At 46.9% G+C, this 21,874-nt stretch overlaps 1 protein-coding gene across 4 annotated transcripts in view; it reads left to right on the top strand.

Annotated features, from left to right (window-relative positions):
* Positions 1–21,874, top strand: part of OTOF (otoferlin) — a 219,258-nt gene that overhangs the window by 149,657 nt on the left and 47,727 nt on the right. For all 4 annotated transcript variants that reach the window (XM_061626513.1, XM_061626515.1, XM_061626516.1 and 1 more), the window contains 13 exons: positions 771–825; positions 1,778–1,909; positions 3,119–3,181; positions 3,778–3,862; positions 6,030–6,189; positions 10,738–10,924; positions 12,174–12,360; positions 12,760–12,983; positions 14,566–14,674; positions 14,835–15,021; positions 15,366–15,486; positions 15,906–16,006; positions 20,675–20,765. In XM_061626513.1, the coding sequence (XP_061482497.1) occupies positions 771–825; positions 1,778–1,909; positions 3,119–3,181; positions 3,778–3,862; positions 6,030–6,189; positions 10,738–10,924; positions 12,174–12,360; positions 12,760–12,983; positions 14,566–14,674; positions 14,835–15,021; positions 15,366–15,486; positions 15,906–16,006; positions 20,675–20,765 (1,702 nt within the window). The remainder of the gene's footprint in view (positions 1–770; positions 826–1,777; positions 1,910–3,118; positions 3,182–3,777; positions 3,863–6,029; positions 6,190–10,737; positions 10,925–12,173; positions 12,361–12,759; positions 12,984–14,565; positions 14,675–14,834; positions 15,022–15,365; positions 15,487–15,905; positions 16,007–20,674; positions 20,766–21,874) is intronic.

Genomic DNA, 21,874 nt, shown 5'->3' with positions numbered 1-21,874 from the left:
GAGTTCAGCAACATCTGGAGGGCTGAAGGTTCTCCCCACACCTGCCTTAGATGTGGCCTCTTTGGTAGGCTGGTCACATCCTCTTTTTGGGATTTATAGCTCATCACCAGAGCTTGACTTGACAGAAGGCAGTAGAGGGTCACCATTGGAGCAGAGGTGTGATATGCTTATAATGACCCAGACAACACATAGACTGTGTTAGATCCAAACCCAACACGCAAGCTGTCCTGTTACCCCAGCTCACATAACAATTGCGTACACACCATACATTTAAAGCACATGAATTCCCCCAAAGGACCCTAGGAACTGTGATTTGTTAACGGTGCTGGGACCTGTAGCTCTGTAAGGGGTAAATAACAGTTCCCAGAATTATTTGGGGGAAGCCATGTACTGTAAATGTGCTTTAAATGTATAGTGTATACGTGGTCCTAGACTCTAAAATATTCAGAACATATATTTTTTACGGGTTTTTTTTTAAGTTTCCGAAATGATATAGGCATTCTGCAGGAACAGGAGTGATGACATGCATCCCTTGAGGAAAATGTGTATCTATTCAATTATTTCATACCTCTCTTCCAAAAGAGGTGGAAGAAGTGAGCCAACTAATATGTGGCATTCTGATGCTGGGAAAAAGCTGTTCACCCCAACTACAATTTGGCAATCATAGTACGGACCTGCCTTACAGGGCTGTTGCAAAGCTTACTATGATAATGTTTGTGAAATGTGTTGAATACTTTTCTGATTATGATTACGGTGATTACCTTTTCAAGATCCAAGCCAGATATTAAAATTGAGCCCAGTGCCGGGAGACCGATGGATTATCAGGTAAGAGGCTTCCCTTCTCCCTTGTGTGGGGAGATGTCCCTGATGCGTCCTCAGCCTTCAAACCACCCCTTCCCCCCAACCCACAACAATGCCTATCTCCTGTGCCTTGAGTGTGTACAGGAGAAACTCAGAATCATCCTCCCATCTCCCTCCAGACCCTGTTTCCTTGCGCTGTACCTGGGGGCTGTTGTGCAATAGCAGAAAACTCTTCTGTGTTGTCATGGTGTGTGAACAGATGCATTTTTGCAGTTTTTGCTCTGGCCCTGGGAAAGAGCTTTCAGCTCCCTTGTTGGAGAATATTGTATTTCTCCTTGGGTTCTTTTGCTGGGGGTCCTTGAATAAAAATTTTGAAGACACAGACTTGCAACAAAAAGGTAGGCCTTTATTGGATGACAAGTGTACACTCGGTCAGTCTCCCTCCTAGTGAGTGGAGAACTGCAACTTGGCACTGTTTGCCTGGGGTTTTTATACATTTCAGGACAAAGACTTTAGCATCCAACAATCAGGATTTAACACATCAGAATGGCATAAACATGATAGTATTACGCAGGCATTTGCATAGGTACTCTGTACTTCAACGCATTGCATAGGCGCTGTACTTCTCTGCATCGTGTTCTAGTGAATTTGGTGTTCTAATGAATTTGGCAATGTTCAGCACTTCACATGAAAGTACATTTTCACAGTGAGCTTAGCACTCCAGCTAACGAGCTAAGCACTTTATAGCTATTCCGCAATTCTTTCTACGTCTTAGAGGCACCGAGATATTCAGCACAGCGTTATCATTTGTTTTGAGTACAAGTAGTTCCAAATGACCAGCGTAGGGAGACAGCTGCAAGAAGAAAAAGATCTGGCTTTCTACTAAACTACATCACCCTTTAGGGAAAGAGGGAGGAGAGGGAATATTTTGAAGCACCAAGGGGACAGTGCACCTTCTCTTCCTCCTCTGAACTAGGTCAGCATCACGGTCATTGAGGCGCGGCAGCTGGTGGGGCTCAACATGGATCCCGTGGTGTGTGTGGAGGTGGGGGATGAGAAGAAATACACGTCCATGAAGGAATCGACCAACTGCCCCTACTATAATGAGGTGAGATCACAGTTCGTGCCTAAGGGCCCATCACTTCCCCAGAGAGACCCTCCTCTGGGAAGTAAGCAGTGTCTCTCTTTCTTGCAATGGGTGGTGATTGGTGCTATCACTGCCTGGCTTTGCAAAATGGCTCCTATGACCCTCTCTGTTTAGGCAAGGAGCAACCAGATGGGGGAAATCCCAGGAAGCTCACAGGTTGGATGTACCAAGGAACAGGGTCAGGCACTTGCAAAAAGGATTCAAGTGTAAGCCTCTGTGGATGGGTTTTGATTGCAGCTTTGGGTCAATGTATGGCTTAGAGGGGGAGGAAAGGCCAACTGGCACAACCCTGCTCCTCTGCCACACGTGCAGAGCCCCTTAATATGACAAGTGAAGAGGGCTGAAGCTTCTTGTGTAAGTGCCCACTGCAAGAGGCAGAGGGCAAGGGTTCTGCGCTGGGCCTCAGTGGCCTGATCCACATCTCTTGCTTGCAATTTTCATCTTTCAAAACCAAATTGTGCAAAAGGAATGCTAGATGCTTCATGTCATGATTTAAAGAAACAGGGTTGTATTCCGCTAAGTCCTACCCAGAGCAGACCCATTGAAATGGATGAACCTAAGTTACTCATGTCTCTTAACCTCAGTGGGTTTACTCTGAGTAGGACTAACCTGGAATACCACCCATATTTTTCAGATCCCCATTTGCATAGTAGCGACAGACAGACAAGCCTTCTTGGGCAATGTTTATGTTTGGATGTATTTAAATTACTAAGAAAAAATGCTAACTGAAAAAAATTGAAATGTACTGCCTTCAAGTTGATTCCAACCTATGGTGACCCTACAAATAGGGTTTTCATGGTAAGCGGTCTCCAGAGGGGGTTCGCCATTGCCTCCCTCTGAGGCTGAGAGGCAGTGACTGGCCCAAGGTCACCCAGTGAGCTGCATGGCTGTGTGGGGATTCGAACCCTGGTCTCCCAGGTTGTAGTCCAACACTCTAACCACTACGCCACACTGGCTCACTGGGAAAAAAAGCTCTTTTTAAAAAGTCAAGAACATTTTCTTGTAACTTTTCAAAATCATTCCCCCCCCCCATTTGCTGAGGGAGGTGTAGAGTTTTCCCGTTGTTTTCCCATGGTGGGGAAGGCCCCTTGTGGGGTTTTGCTATTTTCTTCCTTACCGTGGCTAATGTGTGGTGCCCCCTTTCGCTCTTCCTCTTTTTTCCCCTTCCAGTATTTTGTCTTCGACTTCCATGTTTCCCCAGATGTCATGTTCGACAAAATCATCAAATTATCGGTGAGCAAGATTCTCCACCCGATTCTCTTTCTCAGTTGGAGTATTCCATAAACTGGTCAATTTCGAGGGGGGGGATTAACAACTCAAGGAAAGTCAACCTGGGCAGCTGGGAAGAGGCATGTGGAGGAAGCACAGGGGTTCTCCCTCTCTTCTTTGAAAGATGTCGCTGACACTGAAAACCAGGGACTAGGGGTGAACAGACCTGTCAGTTTTAATTTATCACAGTTTCCCCATGCTTAAGTTCAGCTTGCCTCTATTTCCACATCTGTTTGCTTAAAAAAAAATCTGCACACAAAAAAATCATACAGTTTGAACACAATTTTGCCTAACATACATGTTTTTGCAAGCAATTTCCTCTAAAATATTGCATGTCTCTGTGTTAGCACATTGCTAATTGGGATGAATTCCTCCAGTTCCATTCATCCTACCAATTTTTTAAAATTTGTTTCTGCAGAATTTAGGGTACAGTACGTGCCAATTTATTGTATCTGTCCAAAGCACTTACCTTGCTGCCAGACCCAAGGCACTCTTTGCCAAACCACAGCTCCTCTGCATGTTAATTTTAACTCCAGTTTGCTCCCTTTTTTAACCTGAAGGTGATTCACTCCAAGAACCTCCTGCGCAGTGGAACCTTAGTGGGCTCTTTCAAAATGGATGTAGGGACTGTTTACACCCAGCCAGGTATGTGGCAAAAAGGTGTTCTTACGTGGAAGGCAGAACAGCAGCTGTAACACTCTCTCCTATGCAAGGTCTTTGTCAAGGGGAGATCTGGCTTTGGGAATGTGTAGTCCAAATGAATGATCCCAGTTTCTGGAATCTGTGATCCCAAGAGGCATTAAGCATCCAGTTTGTACTGGCAATACAATTAGATTCAGCTGCTCGTAATTGCATCAGTAGGCTGAATCCATCCAGGAGGCCAGGGGCAGTCAACGTGGTGCATTCCAGATGTTGTACACTATAGCTTCCATCATCCCTGACCATTGGCCATACTGCCTAGGGCAACATCTTGAGGGCACCACATTGGCTACTCCTGCAATAGGCAGGCGGTCACTTGACATATGCATTTTAGAAGGGGGGACGCATGCGCACAAGGCTCACTGTCACTCATTCTTATCACAATCAACCATGGTTTATCGTGATATCCAAGTGCAACAATGCTTACAAAATTTAATAGTTTTCCCCCCTCAAGTATTCAGTGAAACTCTGCTTGAAAAGAAGCATCAGATTCCTTAGCTGGACATCCACTTCACAGAGACAGTATTGCATCGTGCATTATTTACAGGGTTGTTAAAACAAAAAGGGATAGCGAAGAGCTCCAAAAAGACCTCTCCAATCTGAGTGAATGGGCGGGAAAATGGCAAATGCAATTCAATATAAACAAGTATAAAATTATGCATATTGGAGCAAAAAATCTGAATTTCACATTACGCTCATGGGGTCTGAACTGACGGTGACCGACCAGGAGAGAGACCTCGGGGTTGTAGTGGACAGCACAATGAAAATGTCGACCCAGTGTGCGGCAGCTGTGAAAAAGGCAAATTCCATGCTAGCAATAATTAGGAAAGGTATTGAAAATAAAACAGCCGATATCATAATGCCGTTGTATAAATCTATGGTGCGGCCGCATTTGGAATACTGTGTACAGTTCTGGTCGCCTCATCTCAAAAAGGATATTATAGAGTTGGAAAAGGTTCAGAAGAGGGCAACCAGAATGATCAAGGGGATGGAGCGACTCCCTTCCGAGGAAAGGTTGCAGCATTTGGGGCTTTTTAGTTTAGAGAAAAGGCGGGTCAGAGGAGACATGATAGAAGTGTATAAAATTATGCATGGCATTGAGAAAGTGGATAGAGAAAAGTTTTTCTCCCTCTCTCATAATACTAGAACTCGTGGACATTCAAAGAAGCTGAATGTTGGAAGATTCAGGACAGACAAAAGGAAGTACTTCTTTACTCAGCGCATGGTTAAACTGTGGAATTTGCTCCCACAAGACGCAGTAATGGCCACCAGCTTGGATGGCTTTAAAAGAAGATTAGACAAATTCATGGAGGACAGGGCTATCAATGGCTACTAGCCATGATGGCTGTGCTCTGCCACCCTAGTCAGAGGCAGCATGCTTCTGAAAACCAGTTGCCGGAAGCCTCAGGAGGGGAGAGTGTTCTTGCACTCGGGTCCTGCTTGCGGGCTTCCCCCAGGCACCTGGTTGGCCACTGTGAGAACAGGATGCTGGACTAGATGGGCCACTGGCCTGATCCAGCAGGCTCTTCTTATGTTCTTATGTTCTTATGTTCTTACACAGTGTGCTCTGAATCTGTGAGGATTCAGGCATTCTCCCACTCCCTACCACGAGGGTGTGCACAACTTTGCACTTCTCATGTGCACTGGGGACCAGCTATTTTGCCTGGAGGAGAATGGCAGGATCCACAGCTAAAGTGCTGCCAATATAATGCTATGCGCACCGCATATTTTGCTCAGTATATCAGATGGCATTTATTGATTTACTGAAGGCATTTACTTTGTTGCTCCCCTGGCTATTTCTTCTTTGTTATGGCCAACAGCTGAAGTGAACAGATAGAACTGAACTGAATGATGATGATGAATTCATTTATCAGTCACTTTCCTGCTCTCCTGTGACAAGTGAATAAATCAACATACAACAAGCAGTGAAAACTGATGATTAAAAACAATGGCCAAAACTCTGTGAAACAGATCCAAAAGAAAAGATAAAAATGCAACCCACAAAGATAAATTAAACTGTGGTTATTATGCCAATTCGCCAGACTCTGCCACAATTGTTGACTTAATGGTCCAGTGGAGGGTGTCATGCCTGCCTCTTCTCCTCTCCGTGCAGAGCACCAGTTCTACCACAAGTGGGCCATCCTGTCGGACCCAGAGGACATCACGGCCGGGCTGAAAGGCTATGTGAAGGTCGACATCGCTGTAGTGGGCAAAGGGGACAACATCAAGACGCCACACAAAGCAAATGAGACAGACGAGGACGACATAGAGGGGTGAGGAGAAGCCAGGTCGTCCTGGCGTCATGATTTGAAGCGGGAGCCACCATTTCAGATGACACAGCTGACATTCAATGGCCAGGCTGTGGGGGCAGGGGGAGGGAACAGAGATTTATTCCTCCAGGACCTGTCACTCACTAGTAGGGATGTGCTGGAATTCTGCCCAGTTCAGATTTGGTGCCAAATTTCCCATGAATCCACTTATTCTCTATAGCTGTGGATCGGATTTTTATGTGTGTGTGTGTGTGAAATGGATCAGTAAAAGCAGGAGCTAGCAGGCAAAGAATGAATTTGAATCAATACCAACCTCTTGGGTCAATGGAATGTTTTTGAACCGGCACCGGCCAACAGATTCCATCCATGCTCAGTAGAGATGAGCAAACTCCTCTCAGCATTCTTCTGAACTGGCTCTGGTTTTGTCAGCTTTCCCAGACACTCTGGAGGGGGAAAAAAAACATGCACCAAAAACTGGTTTTGTTATTTGGCCAAAAATTTGTTTTATTTACATATTTTGCAGAATTCATATATCGCTTGAAATATATCTATATAGATCTATAAATCTCCAAGTGGTTTTTAGCTCAAAATATCATGTGTTTGCCATCTGGACCCAAATCACAGCTTGGACAAGGCTCTGCTCATCCGCCCCCCACAAGCACACACAGAGTCCCAGCTCCAGGCCTTGGGAGCAAGAGGGCTGTGCAACCCCCTGGAGCTGGTCTGGCCAAGTTTGGGGAAGATCCCCAACCCAAAGGAGATGAAGCGTAGGACTGTCCCTTCGTATCAGCCTTCCCCACCCTGGCTCCCAACAGATGTTTCTAGACTGCAATGCCCATCAGCCCCAACAAGCACTGCCATAGGATGCTGGAGCCAGCGGGAGTTGTAGTCCAAAGAGTTCTGGATGGGAGCAAGTTGGAGAGGGCTGTGTTACATTATCCACTATGTAACGCCCTGTTGAGCCCATGCCACCAGAAGGAGCCCCATCACCTTCCCCCAGGGGGTTGGACTTGATGGCCTTATAGGCCCCTTTCAACTCTATGATTCCCCTCCCCCTTCTACCTTCGGTCACACTGACACGTTCTGGCTGGTTTCTTTTTTTGATGTGTGATGCTGCTCTAGATGGCTCTTCGGTCTGATCTAACCGGATTTTTCTAATGACAGACCAGCCAGATTCCCCTGGAAACTCACATCTTTGCCTTATTTTCAATTCAGAGCCTTCATTTTGTGCCACAACCTGGGAGACCAGGGTTCGAATCCCCACACAGCCATGAAGCTCACTGGGTGACCTTAGCCCAATCACTGCCTCTCAGTCTCAGAGGAAGGCAATGGTATACCACCTCTGTATACCGCTTACCATGAGAACCCTAGTCATAGGATCGCCATAAGTCGGGATCGACTTGAAGGCAGTACATTTCCATTTTTTCATACAGGAGTTGCTCCCTCCCCTTGATCCCCTTGGTCTGAATGATCCTGACTTTATTTATTTATTTATTTAATTTATATACCGCCCCATAGCCGAAGCTCCCTGGGCGGTTCACAACAGACAGTATCAAAATACAATAAAACACATATTTAAAACAATTCAAACATTAAAAATGAGCTTCCTTAAAAAATTTTAAATTTGAAACGTTTATAACACAGATTAAACACATATTAAAACACTTATTAAAATGCCTGGGAGAAGAGGAAGGTTTTGACCTGGCACCGAAAAGATAGTAATGTTGGCGCCAGGCGTACCTCATCAGGAAGACTATTCCACAATTCGGGGGCCACCACTGAGAAGGCCCTTTTTCTTGTTGCCACCCTCCAAGCTTCCCTTTGAGCAGGCACCCGGAGGAGGGTCTTCGATGTTGAGCGTAGCGTACGGGTAGGTTCGTATCGGGAGATGCATTCCACCAGATATTGTGGTCCCGCGCCGTGTAAGGCTTTATAGGTTAAAACCAGCACCTTGAACCAGGCCCGGAAACATATAGGCAGCCAATGCAAGTGGGCCAGAATCGGTGTTATATGTTCGGACCGCCTGGTCCCCGTTATCAGTCTGGCTGCTGCATTTTGCACGAGCTGCAGTTTCCGAACCGTCTTCAAAGGCAGCCCCACATAGAGCGCATTGCAGTAATCTAATTTAGAGGTTACCAGAGCATGGACAACTGAAGCGAGGTTCTCCCTATTTAGTGTTCAGTGATACATCTTTGCATTTGAAGACCTTTTCTAGTTCTCTTAGAGAGCCCGTGTAGTGTAGTGGTTAAGGTGCTGGACTACGCCCTGGGAGAACAGGGTTCAAATCCCCACCCAGCCATGAAGCTCACTGGGTGACCTTGGGCCAGTCACTGCCTCTCAGCCTCAGAGGGAGGCAATGGTAAATCCCCTCTGAATACCGCTTACCATGAAAACCCTATTAATAGAGTTGCCGTAAGTCAGGATCAACTTGAAGGCAGTCCATTTCCATTTCACCCCCTAGTTTAAGGTACCTGGGGAAAGAAAAGTGTGTATTGGCATGTTCTTTGAGGTGGACTCCTTCCTCTCCCATCATGTCTATGTTTCACACAGAAACTGCACCCCATTCCTTTGCCTCTCTTGCTGGATAATGTAACTTGACATTTTATGGATGGTGTACACTGTAAACCATCTTCTGACATTGGAAAATGTTAAAAAAAGGGGGGGGGAGGGTTAACACAGCTTGAAAGGAATCATTTCTCATAGAATCATAGAATAGTAGAGTTGGAAGGGGCCTATAAGGCCATCAGGTCCAACCCCCTGCTCAATGCAGGAATCTAAATCAAAGCATGGCACATTTCCACCATTCTCCTGGCCTTCCTCAACCTGGTGCCATCCAAAATGTTTTGGACCTGACCTCCTATCAGGCCTGGCCAGCACAGCCATAAGACATGAGGGGAGCACAAGTGGGCCTTGATGGGAGATGAGGTCGAAAATATCCAGAGGGCACCAGGTTGAGAAAGGCAGTTTCAAATCCTTAATGTGGGCCAGAGTTTATCCTAAGACACCATCTGTGAAGGCAGAGGCTCAGCCTTGTAATGTGAGCAGAGTGTTTTCCCTTCAACACAAGATCAAATGTAGTCAGGCACTTGCCCAGAGAATGGAGTCTTAATACCAGGGATACTCAAGGAATTTGGTTGCTCTTCACTCCAAGGTGAACTGACCTGTTCTATACTTACTAAACTGATGTGCAGTTCAGAACCTATTCTGGACCTGGAGACTGCACTTTCCCAAACTTGTTCTGTTATGAGGTGGTCCTAGAGATGCCGCTAAACATTGCCATTCTTTAAAAATCCCAGAGTCCCAGAGTGCAGGACACAGAATAATGGGCTCAAGTTGCAGGAAGACAGATTTCGACTGGACATCAGGAAAAACTTCCTATTAGAGCCATACGACAATGGAACCAATTACCTAGAGAGGTAGTGGGCTCTCTGACACTGGAGGCCTTCAAGAGGCAGCTGGACAGCCATCTGTCGGGAATGCTTTGATTTGGATCCCTGCATTGAGCAGGGGGTTGGACTTGATGACCTTAAAGGCCCCTTCCAACTCTACTATTCTATGATTCTATGAAAAATAAAAATAAGAAAAGGTAGCAGCCACTCCAAGTGGCTAGAAGCCCCAGCCACCATCTGCCCCCTCCCCTACAAAATCCCTGGGAAGGACTGCACAATATCACACTCCATCATTCCCAGGGCACTTGTGGCCTCATTTTGCTTGGTGATTGTAGCTGCATTGAGCAGCTAGTTTATGTTTTTTTTAAAAAAAAGAAAGAAAAAGAAAATAGAAAAGAAAAGTTTAGAGGGAGTCCTGAGAGCCAGTGTGGTGCAGTGGTTAAGGTGTTGGACTATGACCTGGGAGAGCAGGGTTCGAATCCCTACCCAGCCATGAAGCTCCCTGGGTGACCCTGGGCCAGTCACTGCCTCTCAGCCTCCGAGGGAGGCAATGGGAAACCCCCTCTGAATACCGCTTACCATGGAAACCCTATTCATAGGGTTGCCGTAAGTCAGAATTGACTTGAAGGCAGTCCATTTCCATTTCAGAGGGAGTCCTCAGGTCACCTCATAACACAGTAAGTTGTGTATTTTTAAGTGCAGTGTTGCTGTTTTTAAAAATTGCAAATAGAAACAGGAACAAAATGGACTTAGGGAAGAAGATGTGCAGAAATGAGAAGTACCAGAGATGACTGATCCTCTCTTTAGTTATCTTTTCTCGATCATCCCAGAGTGCAGAACATGGAATAACAGGCTCAAGTTACAGGAAGCCAGATTTTGACTGAACATCAGAAAAAACTTCCTAACTGTTAGAACGGTACGACAATGGAACCAATGACCTAGGGACACTGCAACACTGGAGGCATTCAAGAGGCAGCTGGACAGGCACCTGTCAGGGATACTTTAAGTTGGATTTCTGCACTGAGCAGAGGTTGGACTCAATGACCTTATAGGCCCCTTCCAACCCTATGATTCTATGACTAGCCTGAGTGTGTGAAGCACACACATCCCACCCCATCATCCACTAAGTCCCTTCCACTTCTGAGTTAATTGTATCTTTCAGGAACCTGCTGCTTCCAGATGGCGTCCCCTCAGAAAGGCAGTGGGCTCGCTTCTATATCAAGATCTACCGGGCGGAGGGTCTTCCACGCATGAACACCAGCATCATGGCCAACGTGAAGAAGGCTCTCATTGGGGAGAACAAGGACTTGGTGGACCCTTACGTCCAGGTGCTCTTTGCAGGGCAGAAGGTACGTGGGCATGTCAAGAGATCTCTGGGGACCAGCACCGGCCACACGAGAATCTTCCTCAATTACCTGCTGACAGGAAGGGATATAATAATAATAATAGTAATAATAATAATAATAATAATAATAATAATAATACAATTAAGGATCGAATGATTTGTCAGTTTCAGTTCTCTCAGTTTCTCATTTTTCTAATCTTAGATTTGGTTCTCCGCATTTCTGTGGTAATTTGCAATTAAAAAAAAAAAAACTTACGAAAATTCTCCAGCATTTTAGTGTTAATTTCTCCTAATAAATACGCTTTTGTATGCAGTTTTGACTAATGTACACATTTTTGCAAGCAATTTATTCTAATACAATGCATTTTTGTATTTTCACCAATATATTCATTTTTATGCACCATTTCCCCATATGTATGTGTTTGTAAACATTGCTTGGTTGGCGAACTGCATTGAAGATTGCATTAAGTGCGAATTTCGAAGGATGGCTGCGTTTCAGTTCTCATATTCTTTTGGAAAGTGCAAATTTGATAAATTCAGCTTTAAATGTGAACTGAATTGAATTTCTCCATTCCTGCTTAGAATAAGCCAATTGGCCATTTTAGAGGGCACCAAAATGGTCAGCAGTAACAGGTGTGTAAGGCTTACTATTTCTTTTGCCAACCTGGTACCCTGCAGATGTTTTGGACTACAACTTCCATCAGACTACAATGGCCATGCTGGTTTGGGCTGATGGGAGTTGTAGTCCAAAACATCTGCAGGACACCAGGTTGGCAAAGGATGCCTAGAGTTTAGTTGCAGGATCTGTTTTTAGCATTTGAACATGTGAAATAACCTGATTCTAGCTATTAAAAAATAGAGGATGGAGATAGAGGATACAAATGAAAAGATATGTTCCCCACACACAGTCCAAAGAGTTAATAAGACTGAAATTCAGGAAGTGTGCCATTGATCTCCACCCCAACACACACACACACACACACACACAGAGAAATTGGAATGTCCTACACTGAAGCTGAATTTATGACCTGGAACCTTTGATCAAGGGTTACTAGTCATGATGGCTACATGGAGCCAGAGGCAGCATGCCTTTGAATGCCAATTGCTGTGAAGCAACAGTGGGAGAAGACTGTTGTTTACGACAACATCTGACTCTCCACTCTTGGAGACTGGATGCTGGGCTAAATGGACCATCAAGTTTTGGCCTGTTTGGGCTCTTCCTTTGTCTTTATCTTCTTTTGTTTCTTGCTCAGGGGAAAACCTCAGTCCAGAAGAGCAGCTATGAGCCCCTATGGAACGAGCAGATTGTCTTCACGGAGATGTTCCCCCCACTGTGCAAGCGGATCAAGGTCCAGATTCGGGATTCCGACAAGGTCAACGACGTGGCCATCGGGACCCACTTCATCGACCTCAGGAAGATCTCCAATGAGGGAGACAAAGGTGAGGCGAGGGGAAATGGAGTTCCACAGTTGTGCAAGTCTCTGCTGCAGTGACGTTAAGCGGCAGATGGTGGACCTGCAGAGCATTTAAAGTGGTGAGATGAAGGCCGCTTTGTCTGTGGGGAGCACGCTCCTTTCCTGGGTCTTCTTCTTGTCTTTGGCCCAGCAGGAGTTGCAGGGCTTTGCAGACAACACAAAACCTTGCCATTCCTAGGTAATAGTGGGGCCGGTGTCCCCCCTGTGGGCACTGATGACTCATGCCACTCAATGGCATCCCTCTTCCTGAAGGTGGGCAAGTTTTCCTGAGCTTGGGATTCCACTCAAACTACTGGGGAGCCATTTCTACCTGGCCCATATCTCCAAGTGCCCCCATTCTCTTCCCTTTGCCTCTCTTTGCCAGGATTCCTACCGGCGTTCGGCCCTGCTTGGGTGAACATGTATGGCTCCACCCGCAACTACACTCTAATGGACGAGCACCAGGACTTGAATGAGGGGCTGGGCGAAGGGGTCTCCTTCCGGGCTCGTCTCCTCCTCGCCCTGGCGGTGGAGATCTTGGACACCAGCAACCCCGAGATCACCAGTTCCACAGAAGTTCAAATGGAACAGGCCACGCCAGTTGCTGATGTAAGTTTCCTTGTCTTTCCATAATCTCAGCAGCATCGTCTGGCCTTCAGATGGGAAAGCCTCACTGCAATGGGAGCTTTCGTCATTTTCCTGTAGTAAAAATCTCTTTCCTTCACAGAGACATGGCAAAGCCAGTATTCAACCACACTGAGCAGGGGAAAATGTAAGCCATGACCACTTGGTGCCTTCCACATGTTGGTGGGACTCCAACTAACATCAGCCTCAGCCAACACGGCCAATAATCAGGAAGGATGGGAATGGTAGTCCAATCCATCTGGAATGCACCACAATAGCTACCCCTGCCAGAGGCAGTTCATATATTTATCTGACTGGGTGTAAAAGTGCATCCAAAAGAGGCTGCATGGGACTGTTTTAGGGCCAACTGCATTACTCAGCTCTGGCTGCAAGGATATGGACTCATCTCCCTTTTGACCATGAATATGTGGGTGGAACAAAATTTATACATTCTCCACTAGGGATGGAAGGATCTCTTAATTTTGTTTCTTTCTGGTTCTCAATTTTCCATTCCTAAATTCAGTTCTCCACATTTCTGCAGGAATTCACTTTTAAAAAAAATCCTCACGAAAATTCTTCATTTTAGTGCAGATTTCTCCTAATAAAAACATTTTGTATGTATTTTTGATTAATGTACAAATTTTTGCAAGCAGTTTCTCCTAATATAATGCATGTTTGTATGCTATTTTGACTAATATATATGTTTTTATGCACACTTTCCCCAAATAGCTGCATTTTTTATGAGCATTGGTTGGGGAACTGCATTGCAAAATTCAGAAAAGTGTGAATTTCAAAGGAATGGCTGTGTTTCGTTTCTAATATTGTTTCAGAAAGTGCAGATATGATCAATTCAGCTTTAAAAGTGCACTGCATTGAATTCCTTCCCCCATCTCTACTCTCCACTGAATTTTCAAGGGCCCATAGCTAGACATCCTTTGCAGGCACAATATCCCAGGTTTGTTCCTAAGAATTGTGATATAAGGAAGGAGCTCAGGTAGTTAGGCTAGAAAAGCTCTTCTTTCTGAGATGTTGTAAAGCTGCTGTTGGTCATGGCAGACAGTGTTGGACCAGATGAACCAATGACTTGACTCACAAAATATAAGAACATAAGTGGAGCCTGCTGGATCAAGCCAATGGCCCATCCACTCCAGCATCTGGTTCTCACAGTGGCCAAGTAGATGCCCACTATGGGAAGTCCGCAAGCAGAATCTCAGTGCAACAACACTCTCCCCTCCTGCAGTTTCCAGACACTGGTATTCAGACGCATTCAGCCTCCAACGACTTAGGGACAGTATAGCCACTGTGGCTAGTAGCCACTGATAGCCTTCTCCTCCTCCCTGAATTTGTCTAGTCCTAATTGAAAGCCGTCCAAGTTAGTGGCCATCGCTGCCTCTTGTGGGAGCCAATGCCATAGTTTAACCATGCTCTGCGTGAAGCAGTTCTTTCTTTTGTCTGTCCTGAATCTTCCAACATTCAGCTTCATGGGATGTCAAAAGCTTTCATGCAAACTTGAACTCCTGAGCACAGTCGGGTCCACTGCTGCCTTTTAAATTATTCCACCCCACAGAACTGCACTGGCAAAATGGAGGAGTTTTTTCTCTTTGGATCCTTCTTGGAGGCCACCATGATCGACAGGAAGAATGGAGACAAGCCTATCAACTTTGAGGTCACAATAGGTGTGTATTGCTTTGATGAAGCATGGGGTGAGCATTTGCATGCAAGAACTGACATCGGAAGTGGACTCTGGGCTCCTTGAGGACCAAAGCACAGTCGAAAAGGAGAGTCAGAGTGAGTAAGGTTGCCCCTGAACCTGAACCATCCTTTCTGTTTCCCAAGGGAATTATGGCAATGAAATTGATGGAATGTCTAAGCCCATCTTCAGGAAGAGAAAAGATGGTGGAGGGGATGGCGGTGAGGAGGAATCTCAGCTGCTAGAGAATGAGAGTGATGAGGAAGGCACTGACGATGGGGAGTTTGTCCCTGTCTCTTCTACTCCACCAATGAGGCCTTTGATCACCGACAGGCAAGTGATCAAGTGATGTGAAAGTCCTTGTTGTTGAAAAGGGGGGAGGAGGAGGTCCCTGAATGTCTTCTCCTTTGGTTTAATACAGTAGAGGCTGGTCCATTTGGGCAAATGGATAGCTGCTGCCAGTCCGTGTAGACAATACTGAGCTAGATGGACCAGTGGTCTCACTCTGTATAAGGCAGCTTCCCATGAGAGTCTGGAGGGCTGGAAAGAGAGGCCTGGAGGGTCGCATTAAGGCTCCCGGTCTGGGGTTCTCCACCCCTGCCTTATCCCGACAGACGTTTCCCCTCTCTGATCCCTTGCAACTCCTGAGGTCTACGGTCTCGTTCTGCTGCTCCTAGGAACTACTTCCACCTGCCGTATTTTGACAAGAAGCCTTGCATTTACATCAAGAGCTGGTGGCAAGACCAGCGACGGCGACTCTACAACTCCAACATCATGGATAAGATTGCAGACAAGCTGGTGAGTCCCAAAGTGGGTCTGGGGGAGAAGTGGGGAGTTCAGAACCCAGGGGCCCCATCTGCTCATCCTCTGGGATGCAGTGAAGGCAGATCCTTTATGGCATACTGGGCACTGCCCCGTCCACCTCACTCTGCACCTACCTGCAGGCTTTCTTACTTAAACCAGTCCAGGGGGTGGCCCTGCAAATCAGCTTCCTCCTCCTCCCCTTGCTCCATGTTGCCATTGTAGAACTCACGAGGAAGGAGAATAGGGACAAATCTAGAACTGGCTGGCTCCACCCGTCATTGGCTCTGGTTCCAGCGAGTGTAGTTCTGTCCATCAGACCCAATGGGCTCCAGCCATCACTGCAGGGGTGGCCTGTGGCACAAGCTTCCCATTGCTGGCTCTGCCACAGTGGAAAATTGTTTCTGATCCTCCAGGAAGAAGGTTTGAATGACGTGCATGAGATGATCAAGACGGAAAAGCCACACCCAGAGCGCCGTCTCCGAGGGGTCCTAGAGGAGTTGAGCAGTGGGTGCCTGTAAGTCAGCCGGGATTAACCAAAGCCCTGGATGGGAGGAGTGCTGTCAAAATGCCAAGGAGTTGAGAAGGGCTCTGGCCACCTCTCAAAAGATGAAATATCCGTATGACTCTAAGCCAAGTAAAATTAGTCAGCCCTACTGAAACCAGTGGAGAACTTTAGCACAGGGACAGGGAACCTCTGGCTCTCCAGATGTGTTTTGACTACAACTCCCATCAGCCCCAGCCATAGAATCATAGAATAGTAGAGTTTCCTATAAGGCCATCAAGTCCAACCCCCTGCTCAATGCAGGAATCCATCACGGCCAATGGCCAGGGATGGCAGCAGTTGTCGTTCATCAACAACCAGAGGGCTTCCTCAACCCACCATTAGTTGAGTTTAAGTCCCATTCATTTCAAATGGATCTAAACATAACTACATTTCTCTGGACTGGGGCCAGTCCTTTCTGAAGCGTTTCTTCTTGTTTAGCATTTCCTAGGAAACCTCCAAAATAGGATACACAGTGCTGCACCTAGCACATCTGTGGCCCAGTCCTATGCAGCATTTCATTGGGTTGGACTGTACGGCAGCAATCCTTGACCTGTGCACTCGGAAGTAAGGCGCACTGAGTTCATTGGAGTCTGCATCTGTGTAAACATGTACAGGAACAGGCTTTTAGGCTATAAATTAATATCTGCTCAGATACAAAAGAGCATTGCATTCATGCATCAGGTTGCCCCCTCCAGAAGTTTACTTTTGTAAAAGGTGCCCCCCAGCCCTCCAAATTACTATCTGAATTCTCCCAATGCATTTTGCCAAATAGGGATGTAAGCTTTTAAAAAGGGAAGCACCGTGAATCTGGGTTATTTTCCATTTGCTCTGAAATAAAAATGGTTGGCTTGTTCTGTTCTTCCAGAGGATCTCAATGTGCTATATGTACCTTATATTTTTAACCATATGTGGCACACTGCCAAATTCTGAGAGTCTTGAAGCCACCTGAACCCCTGAGATAATCCCCGCCGCATCAGGCCAAAGACCAACCTAGTCCATCATCCTCTTCTCACAGTCACTTACCGGATGCCCCTGGGAAGCCCTCAAGCAGGACCTGAGTGGAAGAGCGCTCGGCTCACTTGTGATGCTCAGGAACTGGTTTTCCGAGGCAGGCTGTCTTTGACCCTGGAGAGAGAACATAGCCATTGGGACTAGTAGCCACTGATAGCCTTTACCCTTCATGGTGCAGCTCGAGGAAGTGGACAAGGTGCTTGGAATGGTTCGGGCGACCACGTCTGTTCTGGATCCTTGCCCATCTTGGCTAGTGAAAGCTGGCAGGGCTGGAACCACCGGTTGGGCCAAGGAGGTGGTTAATGCCTCCTTGAGGGAGGGAGTGGTCCCTGGTAGCCTCAAGGAGGCAGTAGTGAGACCTCTTTTAAAGAAACCCTCCTTGGACCCAGATAATTTAAACAACTATAGACCGGTGGCGAATGTCCTTTTCTGGGCAAGGTTTTGGAGCGGGTGGTTGCCAGCCAACTCCAGGCGCTCTTGGATGAAACCGATTATCTAGATCCGTTTCAATCCGGTTTCAGGCCCGGTTTTGGCACCGAAACAGCCTTGGTCGCCCTGTATGATGACCTGTGTCGGGAGAGGGACAGGGGGAGTGTGACTCTGTTGATTCTCCTTGATCTCTCAGCGGCGTTTGATACCATCGACCATGGTATCCTTCTGAGGAGACTCGCGGAGTTGGGTGACGGGGGCACTGCTTGGCAGTGGTTCCGCTCCTACTTCGCGGATCGTCACCAGAAGGTAGTGCTTGGGGAACATCACTCGACACCATGGACTCTCCATTGCGGAGTCCCTCAGGGGTCGGTTTTGTCCCCCATGCTTTTCAACATCTACATGCTGCCGCTGGGTGCGGTCATAAGGAGTTTTGGAGTGCGTTGCCATCAACATGCTGATGACACGCAGCTCTATTTCTCCTTTTCATCTTCTTCAGGTGAGTCTCTTGATGTGCTGAACCGTTGCCTGACCGCGATAATGGACTGGATGAGAGCTAATAAACTGAGACTCAATCCAGACAAGACCGAGACATTGTTGGTGAATGCCTTCCCTGCTCAGATGGTGGATGTTAACCCTGTTCTGGATGGGGTTACACTCCCCCTGAAGGAACAGGTACGTAGTTTGGGGGTTCTTCTCGACTCTTCCCTGTCTCTCGAGGCCCAAGTGGCCTCGGTGGCACGGAATGCATTTTACCATCTTCGTCTGGTAGTCCAACTATGCCCCTATCTGGACAGGGACGACCTCGCCTCCGTTGTCCACGCTCTGGTAACTTCAAGATTGGATTACTGTAATGCGCTCTACGTAGGGCTGCCCCTGAAGACAGTTCGGAAGCTTCAGCTGGTGCAGAACGCAGCTGCCAGACTACTGACGAGGACCAGTCGGTCTTCGCATATAACACCTGTCTTGGCGCGTCTGCACTGGCTTCCTATTTGCTTCCGGGCGAGATTCAAGGTGCTGGTTCTTACCTATAAAGCCTTACACGGCGTGGGACCTCAATACCTTGTGGAACGCCTCTCTCGATACGAACCTACCCGTTCACTTCGTTCAGAATCTAAGGCCCTCCTCCGGGTACCAACCCATCGGGAAGCCCGGAGGGTGGTTACTAGATCTAGGGCCTTTTCTGTGGTGGCCCCTGAGTTGTGGAACAGCCTCCCTGAAGAGGTACGCCTGGTGCCTACACTTTTATCTTTTCGGCGCCAGGTAAAGACCTTTTTATGCTCCCAGGCATTTTAATTTTCTTAACCATTTTAATCTTTTAATCCGTATTTTTAATTTCTGTCGTATTGTGTTTTTGTAGTGTTTTTTGTTGTTTGTTTGTATATGTTTTTATGATTTTTATTATGATATATTGTATTTTATCTTGTTTGTTCACCACCCTGAGAGCTATTCTGCTAAGGGCGGTATATAAATTGAAGTAATAAATAATAAATAAAATAATGAATGAAGCCGTCCAAGTTGGTAGCCATCATTGCCTCCATTGCAATTTGCATCATTGCAAATTCCACAGTTTGACGATGACCTCTATTCAGCACTGGTTAGGCCTCATCTTGAGTACTGCGTCCAGTTCTGGTCTCCGCACTTCAAGACAGATGCAGACAAACTGGAACAGGTCCAGAGGAGGGCAACAAGGATGATCAGGGAACAGGAAACAAAGTCCTGTGAAGAGAGACTGAAAGAACTGGGCATGTTTAGCCTGGAGAAGAAAAGACTAAGGGGAGATATGGTAGCACTCTTCCAAGTATTGGAAAGGTTGCCACACAGAGGAGGGCTGGGTTCTCTTCTCAATCATCCCAGAGTGCAGGACATGGAATAATGGGCTCAAGTTGCAGGAAGCCAGATTTCGACTGGACATCAGGAAAAACCTCCTAACTGTTAGAGCCATATGACAATGGAATTAATTACCTAGAGAGGTAGTGGGCTCTCCGACACTGGAGGCCTTCAAGAGGCAGCTGGAGAGCCATCTGTCGGGAATGCTTTGATTTGGATCCCTGCATTGAGCAGAGGGTTGGACTGGATGGCCTTATAGGCCCCTTCCAATTCTATGATTCTATGATTCTATGTGTTGTGTGAGGAAGTCCTTTCTTTTGTCTGTCCTGATTCTTCCAACATTCAGCTTCATTGGATGACCCCATGTTCTAATTTTATGAGGGAGGGAGAAAAACATCCTCACATTCTTATAGATCACCATTTATAAACCAACCGTTCTGATTAGCCCCCTTTGCCTCCATTGTGCATGGCTGAGATATTCTCTTATGAAGTGAACTGAGCGTATTGTAAAATGGGGGGGGGGAATCAAAAGTGACTTTCCAGGTGCTGGGGTCCTCCCCCCCTTACTCACCTTTTTTAATAAACTAAAAACATCCAAAGCTTGAAGACTGACAACAACAACATATAACTCCCTGAGGGGTGGATGACTGATTCTTAGCTGTGTTTGGGCTAGAAAACACTTTAGGTGAACTCATGTGGAGGAAAGGCATGTCTGCGTCACAAAAACGTAGATGGATTTCCAGGACCTCTGGGAGCAGTGGGAGGCATTGCCTTGGCAAATGGCTCCCCCCCCCCTCTGCATTTGGGACTGTAAGGCTGGGGACCTTTCAAAGAAGGCAGGGTTGGGAGGAAGCGAAGAAAAGAGATGTGCTTGGCCCTTTCTGCGTCTGCCAATTCTCCCCTAAGAAATGCCCCTCTGCTCACCCCTTCCGGCTGAGTTAACTTTCTGTTTTGGTGCCCAAGGGCAGGGAAATTTTTTTAAAGGGATCTTCAGCAGACCGGGGAAGGATTAAACAGCCCCTTTTTGTCCCCTTGCAAACCCACCCACTTCCCAGAGCATAACAAAGGGACAGCTGGATGAGGAATGTCCAGTTCTGCATGAGGATTCTAGTAATTATTCCTGGTGAATTTTTGTGGGAATTTTATTGCAGCTTTGCAAACCTCTGCTAAGCTTGGCAGGAAGGGTGGTGGTGGTGGTGGTAGTGGCCTGCTTCCACGGACTCATCGGAGGTGCCACTGCTGAGGAGGTGAATCCCAAACAGTGTCCTCAAGTGCCCCCTCTCCCCAACATGGCCATCTTAGCTGCCCTCTCCTGTTGGCACCCTCATTCTCTCTTATCTCTCCCCACCCTACCTGTTGTTCCAACAGGCGCTTTGTGACCCTCTCCAACAAAGACCAGAACCACTCCTCCCGCACGCGGCTGGACCGGGAGAGGCTGAAATCTTGCATGCGGGAACTGGTGAGTGCCTCTCCTGGGAGGGTGAATGGAGGGTGTCGAAGGGAAGGGAAATGCCCAGGGTGTTGAGTGGGCCATGGTGTGCTCTGCCGTTAGAGTATTATTACTGCTGAGATTATAGCTTGGGTTGAATTGCTTGCTTGCTTGCTTCCCCCCCCCCATGGATATGATACCAAGAGCAATATTCATTTCTAATTTGTAATTGGTCCATTTCGCTGGGATGTTACTGGTGCTAAAATTGCAACTGGTGATGTTGTTCATTGTGGCAAGATGAGGTCCGTTTCACCAGTGCCACCAGTGGGAAACACTTCCACAAATGGCATTAATCGGAATGACACCTCCCCAGAAAAAGTAGGTTGGCCCCCAGGCCAAGTCAATCCCTCCTCAGTCCCCTTGATTTCCATGGGACAGAATGTGCTTACATCTCTTCCACGGATATCTGGAGGTTTTCACTTTGGCTGGCTTGTCGTTCAAAGGCCGCAGACCCAGTGCAACCCAGTTTGTTTGTTTGTTTGTTTATTTATTGCATTTGTATACCACCCCATAGCCGAAGCTCTCTGGGCGGTTTACAGTAACTAAAAACAAATATACAAATTTAAAACACATCTTTTAAAAAGAATTTAAAACACTGTTTAAAATTTTAAAAACTATTTAAAAACACATGCTAAAATGCCTGGGAGAAGAGGAAATTCTTGACCTGGCACCAAAAAGATAACAGTGATGGCTCCAGGCGCACCTCGTCAGGAAGATCATTCCATAGTTTTCAAAAGAACTACAAATTTCAGCCGACCTTCCCATCTGGCCAAAATTCTCCTCCAAGCAGTGTAGGCTGGTCCATGAGGGCCAGTGGGGCACTGCCCTATCTACCTCAGTCTGTTCCCAGCCAGTCCCTGCCTGCTCTCCCTCTTACTTGCAACCAGTTCACTTCCTCCGGTCAGCTCCCTCCTCCTTAGCCTCAATGATTGCCCTGCAGAATTCTGCAGGGAGGACAAACTGGGGATAAAACTAGAATTATCCACTCTGCCTCCCATTGGCTCTGGCTCCACATACTGTGGGTCTCCTGCCTTCCACCCTACCAGTCCCAATGAGCACTAGCCACCAACGCCTCCAAG

Source organism: Rhineura floridana, chromosome 4, assembly GCF_030035675.1.
Source record: "Rhineura floridana isolate rRhiFlo1 chromosome 4, rRhiFlo1.hap2, whole genome shotgun sequence".
NCBI lineage: Eukaryota > Metazoa > Chordata > Lepidosauria > Squamata > Rhineuridae > Rhineura > Rhineura floridana.
The sequence above is the reverse complement of the archived record's forward strand: the minus strand, read 5'-3'. Positions and strand labels throughout refer to the sequence as shown.